The sequence below is a fragment of the Nycticebus coucang genome, chromosome 10, assembly GCF_027406575.1.
Source record: "Nycticebus coucang isolate mNycCou1 chromosome 10, mNycCou1.pri, whole genome shotgun sequence".
NCBI classification, from domain to species: Eukaryota; Metazoa; Chordata; class Mammalia; order Primates; family Lorisidae; genus Nycticebus; species Nycticebus coucang.
In genome coordinates this window covers 78,053,216-78,067,095 of record NC_069789.1, presented here as the reverse complement: position 1 = coordinate 78,067,095, position 13,880 = coordinate 78,053,216, and the positions used below count along the sequence as shown (strand labels likewise).

General features: G+C 41.2%; 1 protein-coding gene across 7 annotated transcripts in view; it reads right to left on the bottom strand.

The window, feature by feature from the left end:
* Positions 1-13,880, bottom strand: part of COLGALT2 (collagen beta(1-O)galactosyltransferase 2) — a 107,505-nt gene that overhangs the window by 30,472 nt on the left and 63,153 nt on the right. For 6 of the 7 annotated variants that reach the window (XM_053604891.1, XM_053604893.1, XM_053604896.1 and 3 more), the window contains 3 exons: positions 12,580-12,697; positions 10,418-10,552; positions 4,191-4,395 (listed from right to left, as the gene is read on the bottom strand). In XM_053604891.1, coding sequence (XP_053460866.1) covers positions 4,191-4,395; positions 10,418-10,552; positions 12,580-12,697 — 458 coding nt within the window. Of the gene's footprint in view, positions 1-4,190; positions 4,396-10,417; positions 10,553-10,878; positions 10,942-12,579; positions 12,698-13,880 lie in introns of those variants that run through there. The other variant, XM_053604898.1, reaches the window with a different exon arrangement.

The window sequence follows — 13,880 nt, the reverse complement described above, 5'->3', positions numbered from 1 at the left end:
TAACTTTCCAAAGCTTCCATATAATGGGGATATGATACCCAGCCAATCTATCCATCAAGTGTGAAGATACAAGGAAGGCATTTCAGACCTGCAAGGTCATAAAATATTTACTTCCCATCAGTACTTTGCTCAGAAAGTTACTGGAGGATGTGGAACAAGGATGAGAAGGAAGAAGAGGAAGAGGAGGAAGATTATTTAATGAGAAAGACTTGGGACATGAACAGGAGAGTCAGTGCATAAAGGAAGGGAAGTGGGTCCCTGCAGCACCCTCAGAGGGTTCCAGGAGGGACATCTTCACAAACATGGAAAAAAGAAATACTTGGTGAATCTGAACACTTTGAGAGGAGTTTGAGAAAATTAGTGATTAGTTTTGGATATTAGTAATAATAACACTAAGCCAAAAAAAAGAAGAAGCAATTGTTAAGTTTGACAAAGAAAAACTATCCACTAGGCTCTAAGCAGCTAAGTTTGGAATTAGGTTTGCCTGATGATAAAACAACAAACACGCTGGCCATGGATCTTTCTTAAACTGAGACGATGGGGCGAGAGAACGGGTTTGTGTGCAGGGGGCAAAGAGTGGAGAGAGACTCTTCATCTTCTGTATGGAGACTCAATAGATAACGCCTAGAGAGAGGACAGAAGATCAAGAAGGAGGAATACAACCATGTTATTTAGAAACATAGAGATAAATGTTATCCTAATACAATCATTTAAAAGAGGGAAAAGCGGCGGCTGTCTTGTCGAAAAGAGAAATGATGCAGGGGGTGGTGTGCAAGGGAACCTTAGGGATTAGAACCTTCCAATTACGTGTATAGACATAAAACATAAAATTCATTAAAAAGAAATGCGTTCATGATTAGATAAAGTCTATGAAGGAATCTGGCAGTCTCAGGGAAAGCTGCTTCTGGAGAAAACAATTTCTCTTTCTTTTTAGGTGAATATACTTTGAAGAACTTTATTTTTCTTATAACGATGTCAAACATTGTCATGCACTCACATGGTACCTTAACATTGCAGATTGATATTTCTATCCTTGGTGCTGAAAAATCACACTTAGAGAGGCTGTGACTTGTTCAAGGTTGTAGAGTAAGCCCTCAGTCTCAAATCTTTGTCCCTAAAGGGCCAATACCAGGATTTGGAGGCTTGGTTCTGGGACCACTACTCACTAGGGATTGCCATCCCTGCACAGGAGCAACAATTTTGATCACTACCAGCAATGTCCAGGAGCCAGATCTGCCTGCCTGTCATCCACAGCACTTGCCTTTTTTGCCTCACTTGTCTTTTTGACACTCAGAAGATGAGTGTCAACCAGCCTGGCACCACAGCTTGTTCCTGTAGCCATGATATAGAACCCAGATCTCTGGCCACTGTGAGAGGTGAACTCTTGACCAAGCCTCATTCTAGCCACAGACACTGTCTTGGCACCATGTCCTTTCTTCTTGGTTGGACAGGCAGCCAGCAGCTCACTGGCACACTTGTGCTGTTTCTCTGACTCAACATCCTCTGTGGCAATGGCTTGAGTCTGAGGGGAAAGTCTAGATGGTCCTGCCTGGGACGTGCAGACCATTTATTTCCTTTTGGACATAAAAAAAATTACTCTCCAATGCATGATACACAGACACAGAACTTTAGAGGAGTGAAAACAAAAGAAACAAACAGATCATCTTTCATCAAGACTCTTCAACGGAGAGGGGCAGAGCTTTGCTTTGGACCTAAGTAAAGAGGAGCCTAGAGACGCTCCATGGACTGCCCGGGACACTCAGGCTCATCCACGTTTCCCCTAAAACACTTAGAGATAAGTAAAATATTACCTTACAACCCATAATTGTCAGGAAGTATCTTTCATTTCCCCAAAATGACAGTGACTATTTCCTGCCTCAACTCCCGCCCTATCCACAGTCCATGCCGCTGATCCGGCCCTCGGTGTCCACTGCTTCACAACTATTAGTTATGTTTTCACGTGTAAAAACCTCAACTCCCAACTAACACAGAGTCTGACACAATGCTAAGCACAGAAGACATGTGGACCAATCCTCTCTCCTGCCTTTTCTACCTCTCCTCTCCCCAGATGACCCACCCAACAACTTGGGCCTCTGTATCTGCTTTCAGAGTTCAGAAGAGGCCTTTGGGAAGTCTGAGCAATAATGCACAAATTCTTAGCGATGGGCCAACCACACGGCAGAGGTGAAAAATTCCTGCCCTCCCTGGGTCACTCTTCAGCCCACACATCTAGGTATCGGTTTCAAAAATACATCACAACAGTTTTGTGCATGGAGTCACAATAAGGCCTTGTGCAATGATTATAAAAAAAGCACTCTGTTAGGCAGTGACCATGACTGTAATTGTTAACAGCTCACTTTCTTGGAACATCCTCACTTCAAGCTATGAAGCGAAGGGACAGGCACAACTCAAAGGAAAGAGAAGGCTCTCTGCTTCCCATCCCGGGGAAGTCAGAGCAAATCACGGACGAAGCGGAAAGAAGTGGTTTCCATGAACACTGCACAAGAGCCTCATGAAAACTTCCAGTCCACATAAGGATTACTTTTGGCTGAAACAGGCCCCCAAAATGCTTATACTTGGCCTAAGGGTCTAAATTACTCTAACATCCAGGGGGAAAAATCAGCCTTACACATTTCTAACAGATATTCTCATTCCTACCAAATCTACAACTGAGGAATGAGATACTTAGGGCTCTAAGGTCAGTCTGATATGTGAGGGGTAGCTTGAATTTGTATTAATCCTCATTTGCCAGTGACTCCCTCAGCTGCCTGGGACCTCTGCATGATCTTTTCTGCCTTGAGTTACGTGGGCACAGTAAGCTTATTCACCATCTTCTTGATTCATAACCTAGCGGTTAAGCCACACATTTTGGCACACTGATCATGGGACCTGATTTCTGTCGGCAGGTCTGAATTATCATAATACAGCTTTGCTTTAGTAATGCCATAATATCTTCCTGTTGAACTGCTTTTGTGAATTACGTCCTCCCTGACAGCAGGTGTAGGATGAAATGAGAGAAATAACTTTTTTTTCTATAGACTCTTCTTTTTCAAAAATCTCACAGGCCCCTGGGTGGCACCTGTGGCTCACAGGAGTAGGGTGCCAGCCCCATACACCGGAGGTGGCGGGTTCAAACCCAGTCCTGGTCAAAAAAAAAATCTCACAGGCCCCAATGGAAATGCTTTCCCAGTGATTCAGTCTGGCTTCTATGGGGAATAAAACAGAGACTGTTGGTGTCTCCCATGAGCAGTTCTTTCTTCTAGAGTGGTGGTTCTCAACCTTCCTAATGCCACGGCTCTTTAATACAGCTCCTGTGTGTTGCGACCCACAGGTTGAGAACCACTGTTCTGGAGTGAGAGAATTGGGGCTCATACCTGCATAGAATAAAGACTGGATTCTGCAATTAGGAGCATACCTCATGGAGGGTGGAGTAGCAAAATGGAAGACGCCTGAGACTCTGAAAACTTTGTAGAACACAGACACCATAGCAACTCAGACTTTTTTTTTTTTTTGTAGAGACAGAGTCTCACTTTACCGCCTTCAGTAGAGTGCCACGATGTCACAGGACTCACAGCAACCTCTAGCTCTTGGGCTTCCGCAATTCTCCTGCCTCAGCCTCCTGAGCAGCTGGGATTACAGGTGCCTGCCACAACGCCCGGCTATTTTTTGGTTGCAGTTCAGCCAGGGCTGGGTTTGAACCCGCCACCCTCGGTATATGGGGCCGGCGCCCCACTCACTGAGCCACAGGCGCCACCCGCAACTCAGACTTTTTTTGAAAAGAAATGAACTTCCACTTTTAAAGCCTGGGGTCTTTGCCCATGTTGTTTGTGGCCTTTGCGGCAGTTTCCTAATTAGTAAAAGGACTCCTATAATAAGCAACAGCAATGGAGTAGCACCACAGAGGACCGGTCACCTTCTCATGACTCCTAACACCACTGCCACCGCCCCCACCACCACCCTGCCCTCCACCCCAATCACAGTCAAGGCTGGTCCTGGTTCTTGGGCAGGGACAGCAGCATAGATGGTATTGGTATGATTACTGGAGACAATTCATTGCCTTTAATATTACCTGAAAACCAAGTGGTTTTTTACTGAAATGGGAGAGGCTTTTTTTAATAAGAAGCACAAAAAAGACATCAGTTTTATATGCTGTGTTCCCATAGTGCCAATCTGATCAAAGCTAAACATACCTGCTTGCCTGCTGGAGAAGGCGAAGACAATGATGTCATCAAAGGTCCACGTGTAGTCCTGGTGTGGCGGGTAGAACGTCAGCCTGTCAGAAGCTTCCTTCCTGAGGTCAATTAGGAAGGTGGAGTGGACCATGGGGACGGGGAAACAGCCCAACCGCTTCCATTCTCGAATCTGAATGTAGTCTGGGGTCCGCTTATAGAAGCCCTGTAAAAGAGCAAATAGGTGGGCTATGTTCTCTGGTCTGAAGACTTCGGCTTTCCCAGTCATCTGGTAGGTGGATTCCAGTTACCACCAGTTAAATGGAAGACCCCAAACAAAGTCACCTTTGCTCCTCTTATCTTGGCCTAAGAATCTCCAAAGGAACTCAAGACATGCTATCTACGTGTAAAACAATTATTGAAACAGTCTTGTTATCAGGAACAATTTTGATTTCTTTATGTCTTTTCATATAATAACTTCACAAAAGTGTATTTTGTGCTGACTTATGATTGAATATGAAGTATGACTATGCAGAGTTGGGAGAGCAGAGCAGTTACGAGTGCAGGTTCTGGTGTCAAATCCAAATCCCCTTCAGCCATTTGTGTCTGTGGGTATTATGCTGGTAGCTCAGCCTTGCCCTGCCCATTGCCTCATCTCCAGCACAGGACGATAGCACCATTAGTCCATGGAGTTGTCTGTAAGAACCAGAAAAGTGCTCAGAAGAGTGCTTAGGACCAAGAAAGCATCAGCAAGTATTTGCTAGTATTTTTTTTTTTTTTTAGAGACAGAGTCTCACTTTATCACCCTTGGTAGAGTGCTATGACATCACAGCTCACGGCAACCTCCAACTCCTGGGTTTAGGCAATTCTCTTGCCTCAGCCTCCCCAGTAGCTGGGACTACAGGCGCCTGCCACAACACCCGGCTATTTTTTGTTGTTGTTGTTGCAGTTTGGCTGGGGCTGGGTTTGAACCCACCACCATCGGTATATGGGGCTGGTGCCCTGCTCACTGAGCCACAGGTGCCGCCCAGTATTTGCTAGTATTAAAATGACATTATGCTGTGGCTAACATTTTCAATTAAATTTGAATTACTTCAACATATTCTTTCAGTGCAGTTACTAATTTAAAATTCTGTTGGAGATGCAGGTGCTCCACCCTGTTTGGAGATTCCCCTTTTAAAACTTCCTTCAGCACAAGCACACAAGACAACCAGTCTCCTTTGTGGTTTTAAACATTGTTGGCAGCATCCAGCTTGTTTTCCCTCCAGGCTCAATTGTTCACTCCATGAGAAGCTACTGAGTACCCACTGCAATTCAGGTGCTGCGTCGAATGCTAGAAACTGATAAGTACATGAGACTGCCCCAGTCACAGTCCTCACAGGTTGCAGAGCCCAGAGGAGGACTCCAGTGGCTTCACTTACAACATGACTGTGTCTAAAGCTCAAATCCATTCCAGAAAAGTGGAAGACATATCTCAGCAAAACATATGTGTGGAAACTTTGAAAGGCAGTTTGAAAAAATGTCCTAGCCGATAGCAAGCTCACCAGAATGAGTGTAAAGCTTCTCAAGGCCAGCACTCTGAAGGGCACAGTCCTCACTGAATGTACACGTTCTCAGGTGCCCATTCATCAGGCACATAGCCTTCTGGTCACATTCCCTGTTGAGACGTCAGCACCCACAAATCAGGCACTGTAGCCTCATCGCCTTCTCTGACGTTCCCTTCAGTGTCTAGGACAGTATTCCAGCTGAGCTAACCCTAAAACTGACCACGTGATAAGGTGAAAGGATCACAAACTAAGACTCAAGAGATGAGAGTCTTAGAATCGCCTTGACCACCTCCTGACCGTTCGATCTTAGCCCATGCTTAACATCTTTAAGCCTGAGTTTCTTCTCCTGAAAAATGGGAGAACTGCAATGTCAACACATTATTTTTAGTAAAGCATCACAAGAATGGAGAAGCACGAATCTTAAGTACTCAATTTTACTCAATCATACTCTTAAGCATGAATCTAAGTACTCAATTTTAATATGAGGACAATTAATGACAATTAAGGACACAGTGGGGGTGGGGGAAGTGGAGAGCAGAGAGAGAAAGAAGGAGGGAGGGGTGTATGGCCTTGGTGTGTGCTGCACCTTTTGGGGGCAAGACACGATTGAAAGAGGGACTTTGCCTAACAAATGCAATCAGTGTAACCTGGTTTCTTGTACCCTCAATGAATCCCCAACAATAAAAAAAAACAAAACTGCACTGGTTACAAAACAAACAAAAAAAAGAATTCAATGAGTTGATATATGTAAATGTTTGGTGAATTAGCTCATATTATGAGCAATGCTGTTGTTTTGCTTTTGTTGTCAACACTGTAGAGATATTTTCATTTGGAATTTATAGTTCTGTCCTAAAATTATTTACTTTTGTACAGCAATAAGGCAATAAAAGCAACAAAGTTAAATGTTAAAAAAAAAAAGAAAGAAAGAAACTGCAATACCTGTCTCCCAGGAAGACAGAATGAATCACAAAATGATAAGGCCAATGAAGATACTTCAGGAACTATAATTCATTATATGGAATATTATTATTACTATTAACATAATTTTTATTAGCCTTTAACTTAAGGATTATTTATTATCTGTTACAGGTTCTCCTAACACTTTGGCTCATGAGCAGTCTTCCAAGTGATAACAGGAACTCTTTTAAAGGGCTGCCTAGGGGCTCACATCAAAGATAAAGTTCTAGACCACTGAGGAACAATATTCTCAGAAAGGGAAGCTTGGAAAATTCATGATGATGATGAATCGCTGAATATCCTGGGGGTGGAGGTGAGAAGGAAGGAAAGAGAGAAAGAAACAGAGAAGAGAGAGAATTAACATGCCTCCTACAGACAGACAGAGGCAATGGATGCCTCTCCTTTTCTACATAAACTGAATCTTGTTGTATTAATTCCTGTTCATTGGCCAGACAATGCCAAAGTCATTTTGGTTTGGATGTGTTTAAAGTTCTGGAAACCAGGCTTGCTTTGAGCTTATGAAGTCATCAGTTATTTCTGTTCCTACTCTAGTAAAAGTTTAACTATGGTGGTAAAAAGCCAAAAACAGATGGAACAAAATTAGAATTGCCCAAGTTGTTCAGAATTTAGTTTTACTGTGCAAAATAAGTAAACAAATTTCTCCTATTTGCTTTCCTCCCTTCCCTCCCTCCCTCCTTCCTTTTCTTCCTTCCTTCCTTCTCTCTCTTGACAGTCTTGCTAGAGTAGTGTTGTCATCATAGCTCACTGTAGCCTCAAACTCCTGGGCTCCAAAGGTCCTCCTACTTCAGCCTCCTGAATAGTTGGGGCTACAGGCCTGCACCACCACACCTGGCTAATATTTTTATTTTATTTATTTATTTTTTTGATGGTGTCTCACTCTTGCTCATGCTGTTCTCAAACTCTTGAACTCAACTAATCTTCCTGCCTTGGCTTCCCAGAGTGCTAGAATTACAGGCATGAGCCACCATGCCCAGGCTATTTGCTTTTTAATAATTAAAGCAAATATGGAGACAATAGAAACTGGGAGGGTGCAGTCACTAGGATTAGCCACTCTTGTTGCTGAAGTCAAAGCACAGCTCATTTAAGAACAACCCTCAAGGGACTCTGCCAAGTGAAACAATGAAGATTATTAATTAAGAATGTATGAGTTTAACCTAATACAATGTTTTCTTTCAAGGAGAAATGGTCTTTATAAATATGACATTATTGCTTCTCCAAAAGAGATATAGATAACAGCATGCATTCAAAAATCTCTTGGAATGGCTTGGAGCCTGTGGCTCAAGCGGCTAAGGCACTAGCCACATACGCCTGAGCTGGCGGGTTCGAATCCAGCCCGGGCCCACCAAACAACAATGACGGCTGCAACCAAAAAATAGCAGGGCATTGTGGTGGGCGCCTGTAGTCCCAGCTACTTGGGAGGTGGAGATGGGATAATCGTTTAAGCCCAGGAGTTAGAGGTTGCTGTGAGCTGTGATGCCACAGCACTCTACCCAGGGTGACAGTTTGAGGCTCCATCTCAAAAAAAAACCAAAAAACAAAAAAAACAAGAAATGATTACAACTAGTGGTGTACTAGAGCCACAAACTGTCAAACTTTCAGAAATTTTCAAGCCAGTTGACATGTTGGTAGCTTGAAATATGTAAAAACAAAAATCATGTTAATTTCCACCACTCTACCACAACCTCAGAAAACGGCTTTACCTATTTTTAATAACTATCAAGTATGATATTGCAGTTTATTTGACCTTTCCTTTAGCTTAATAATATTAAAGTTGTTTGCATGGTGGGAGCATTTATACTATAAAAATTGGCAAATGCTACCCACCAGGGCTTTCCCACCAGAGGGCCAGTTATTAAACACTTATCAGCACATCACTGGTCTCATTCCTTACCATAAACCAAACCAAATATAAAAGAGAGACACAAAGTTTAATACTTCAGCCAAGAGAACACAATGAACAGAGCTTTTTTTGCTCAGCACATCTTTATCTTACATATACATATTACATTGACCCATTTAATTAATCTGCCTAATCCATTCATCTATTTAACTAATCTGTCTAATTCATTAAACAAAGAATGAAAGATATAACCAGCTATAGGTATTCACTGTAATAAATCTCTGGACTTTGAAGAGTTTTACTACGGAAAAGAGAAATGCTGGAAGTTCAAAATTAGTTTTTAACGCCTTCCTTTCGGCTGGAGATGCCATTTTCCAGTGATTCACCAAAATGACAGACACAAAGAGAAAGAGGAGAGGCACCTTATACTGTTCTCTAGGCCTTTTAGAAAACATGGAGTTGTTCCTTTGGCCACATATATGCCAATCTACAAGAAAGGTGAGATGGTAGACATCAAGGGAATGGGTACTGTTCAAAAAGGCATGCCACGCAAATGTTCCCATGGCAAAACTGGAAGAGTCTACAATGTTACCCAGAATGCTGTTGGCATTGTAAACAAGCAATTTAAGGGCAAGATTCTTTTTTTTTTTTTTTGAGACAGAGTTTCACTTAGATGCCCTCAGTAGAATACTATGGGGTCACAGCTCACAGCAACCTCAAACTCTTGGGCTTAAGCAATTCCCCCGCCTCAGCCTCCCAAGTAGCTGGGACAACAGGCACCCGCCACAACACCTGGCTACTTTTTTGTTGTTGCAGTTGTCATTGTTGTTTATGTGGCTGGCGCCGTAACTACTGTTCTACTGGCGCTGAGCCAAATGGGCAAGATTCTTGGCCAAGAGGATTGATTAATTTTCGTATTGAGCATATTAAGCACTCTAAGAGCCAAGATAGCTTCCTGAAATACGTGAAGGAAAACGATCAGCAAAAGAAGGGAGCCAAAGAGAAAAGTACCTGGGTTCAACTGAAGTGCCAGCCTGCTCGACCCAGAGAAATTCACTTTGTAAGAACCAATGGAAAGGAGCCTAAGCTCCTGGAACCCATTCCCTATGAATTCATGGCATAATAGGTATTAAAAATAAAAGGCTACTAAAAACAAAAATTGTTTTTAACTTTAATTTCGTCAAAACAAAGTACCATGGCAGTTTTAATTATTAGAGCTCTTTGGAAATAAACTGGGCAACGTAGATCAAAGGTCGTTAAAATATTTATACTCTTCAACTCAGAAATTCCACTTCTAAGAAGCTAACCTAAGGAAACAATATTAAATACAGAAAAATTTGCATTAATCATGATAGTAATTACAATAGTTAGAAGTTAAAACAAATATTCACACCAAGTGACAGGTTAAGTAAATTGCAATATCACCACCTAATGATAGTATTGTTATTAAAAATGCACAAGTAGTCTTGTTACAATGGTACTTTTGGGGTGTTTTGTAATTTTTTTTCACCATTCTTCATTTCTAGGTTTTCCTATAGTGTTATGTTAGTTTTATAATTATGAAAAAATAAATATGTATTAAAAAAGAAAATCCCTGAGTCAGGCAGGAGGGTGGGGAATACAAATCCCAGCGTACTTTATTGGCTAGTTTGAAGTTTCTAAGGCTAAGCTCCTGTGAATATTTTCTTCATAATTAATTAACATAGAAGGGCCCAAGTAAGTTATAGCATTGGAGCTGGATTTACTGTCTTTCCCGAAAATGTTTTCTCTAGTAACAGAATGACACGCATGTTTCAAAAAAGGAAAAGGAGAGAAAGATAAAGTTGGCTACTATTGACACAGTGCTGCCTGGTCATGTTTAATTCATTAACCAAAAGACTTGCCTGAGGTGTGATTCCGCACCAGAAGTTAGAGTACAGGCCCCGAGACTCCAGCATGGGGGCCACAATGGTTTTGTTTTCGGCAATCATTAGATTGAGGGTCTGTGGATTAGTCAAGAAATTGTCGACATCTATGAACTAGGAAAAGAAAAGGATAATGTCAGGTAAAAAAATATTTTTCAATTATGGGTTCAAGAACAGTACTTCTGAAGGATCACAGGCACTTTCTCCTGTGACCTGTGTCCTTATTGAAACCTATTGCAGCTGGGTAGCTTTCATTCAGTCAAAATACATTAATTTGGCCTAACTTCCACATGTTCATTTCGTAAAGCACCACACAATAAATTGGTGCCGGCAAACTGGGCACAAACTCAACCAGAACCCAACCTACACCTTGGTTAGTGGTTTAAGTGCAGGATATTAATGACTCCGAAGTTCTTAAAAATCCATTCAAAAACACTTACTGAGTGCTCACTCCAGGCACAGAAGGGCAGACCTATTGAGGTTTTTTGTGTTAAATCTAGAATGGACCAAAATAGATCAATTAAATGCTATTTTAATGGTACAATTAGATTTATTTTCTTTGTTTTTAGACAGAGTCTCACTTGTCACCCTCAGTAGAGTACCATGGTATCCTAATTCCCAGCAACCCCAAACTCCTGGGCTCAAGCAATCCTCTTGTCTCAGACTCCCAAGTAGCTGGGACTACAGGCATTGCCACAATGCCCTGCTATTTTTTAGAGACAGGGGTTTCACTCTTGCTCAGGCTGGTCTCGAACTCCTGAGCTCAGGAGATCCACCAGCCTCGGCCTCTCAGAGTGCTGGGATTATAGGCCTGAGTCACCCCGCCCTGCACAAGTAGAATTTTTGTTAAAAAGACATTATGCCCACGTATCATCTCATGCTAATCAGTGAAGTTATTTCCCATTCTCGGCAAAACCCCATGTTAACAGTGATTCATTCACACAGTGTAACAATGGATTCTAGCATATAAAAGAAATAATCACACTGTACTGTACATTGAAAAACAGCTAAATTGACAGATTTTATGTTACATATATTTTGTTACAATAAAACGTATCAGAAGCATTTGTTCTGACAATAGTCAATCCGTTTACCAACAATTTTGTGATTCAGCATTTTTATACTTCAATGACATTTAAATAGCTAAACAATGTTAAATATTATCAGCACAATTTAAAAATGTGTATGAAATTATTTGTCTTCCAAGTGTATGATAAATTCTTGGGCTGATTCTTTTTGTGGTCAAGGGGCTGGAGATGCATATAGGTAAAAAGTATTCCCTTCAGGAATCAGGTCAAAAATATTCCCGTTAGGAATCAGAGTCTAGTGACAGCAGATGTCCATATGTAATGAAGTCACACTGGCTTTGCCTCACGTTGGTATTATTTCTAGTGTCATACTGGAAAACACTTGCCAAAAGAACTAAATGGGTTTGGGGGACCAGAGATAAAAAGCTTGATTTCCATAAACTTGTGAAGGAAAATGTCTTGTCAATTTTCAAAAAGGAAAAAGGGACTGTAGCTCCTTGATGCTTAGGAAACTCCCCTTCTTTCTAATTGAGAGAGGTTCACGCAGGACAAGGATGGAGAATGACGTTGACTCCTAATCATCAAGTCCACTATTTTCCTGGACCATTCTCAAAGTTCTAAGGAAAGTGATGGAACCTCTTCATCATTTTGCAGAGAAGTTCTGCATGAGAGTCCCACCTAACTGCAAGCAACCAGGACGCCATAGAGAGATACCAATCCTCAAAACACTCAGGAGCAAAACAGGACATTATCATATGTCCCTAAAATCCTTCCATAAAGGTATTAGGGCAATTTATATTGCTTTACCTACATAAATTCCCATGAGTAAAAAAAAGATTTAGTTTCTTGTGTCCATTACATATCAGAGACCACATAATTCAGGAGCTTCCTCACTCACTCACTGAAAAGGCATGTCAGAAGTGGGTCTGAGATGAAATCCAGGCATCCTGATCTTACATTTCCAACATTTTCCCTTGAGCCTTTACTCCAAAGTGGGGGAGGTGGTACCTAAGCAAGAGGTTGTTTTGATTTCTTTTATGTTCCTAGTATTGGACAACTGATTTGGACATATTCTAGATAACCATTATTAAGAAATCAAACATCTGTTTTTACCAGAATGTAGTCTGACCATCTTTCCCTTGCAGTTCTAAGCGCTGCTTGTCGTAGTTTCATCACATGGGTAAACCGGGAGCTTGGCCAGTGCTTTGGTCCAATTTCATCAGGATAAGATCTAAAAGAATGATAATAATAAAAGCTTATAATTATTGGGTGCCCAGCTCTGTCCTAAATATCTCTATGTACTAACTCATTTAATCCTCCACCAACACTAGGCAGTATTAATAGATAGCTATGATTGTTATCATCCTCCCGCTGTTGCAGATAAGGAAAGTGAAGTAAGGAGAGCTTAAGTAACTTGCTGTTTACTGTGCACAAGAAACTTTATAGGAAATGTTTCAGTGGGTTCTAAGGAGAGCCCTATGAAGTAAATACCACTATTCTTTTCATTTCACAGACAGCTGTGTAGAGCAGCCAAGCCATTTGCACAATATTATACAATTAATAAGAGCCACAATCAAGATTTAAATTCAGGTAATCTAGCCTTAAAGCTTATGTTTTCAGACACTTTTGTTTTACAAACTGCTCTTAAATAAATTTGGGAAGGTTTAAGTGAAAAAATAAGAGTTTCCCAGATACAAAAAGCTTTGATTTACTTAGTGGAGTCTCAGTGAATTATTCTGCAGGGCCTAACACATTATCTGTCCCAGTTAGAGCGAGGTCATGGAGTAAGCCCATATATAGTGTCATTGGGATCTCTGTCTACATCCACAAAATGGCCAGGCCAGACTCCTAAATGGCCACATAGGCAAGTGGGCTGACCCATCCTCTGGAACCTTTCTGAAAGCTCCCAACTGCTAAGGGCATTGATCACATCACAGGGGCCCAAAACTGGCCACCACTTCAAATTCTTGCAGCTGCACAGTGAATGAAATTATGTTCGCATTAGTGAATGAAAAATCACAAAACAATGTCTGCCCTGATGTTTTCCCCATGATCCTTGGTATATATTTATTTAAAACCTGGCTACAGAGAACATTACTAGGTTGAAAAGTAGGCACACAAAAGTCTTTCTGTGCCATTTTAATCACAATAAATTCCATTACAAGGTACTCCAAAAGAGTGTTAAAACCTTTTATAGTGTTCCAACTTCACTGTTAAATTCTGCTTAATATACAGACCATATACTTGGGTTTGACAAAATACACATATATTTATTATAATATGTATTACATTTATAAACTTATTTGAAACACAAATGTATTCTACGTAACATAGAAAGACTAGAAGAAGAGAAATTTGTTTTATACTGGCATTTATTATTATGATAATGCAAATTTAGTTTTCAATAAATGGTT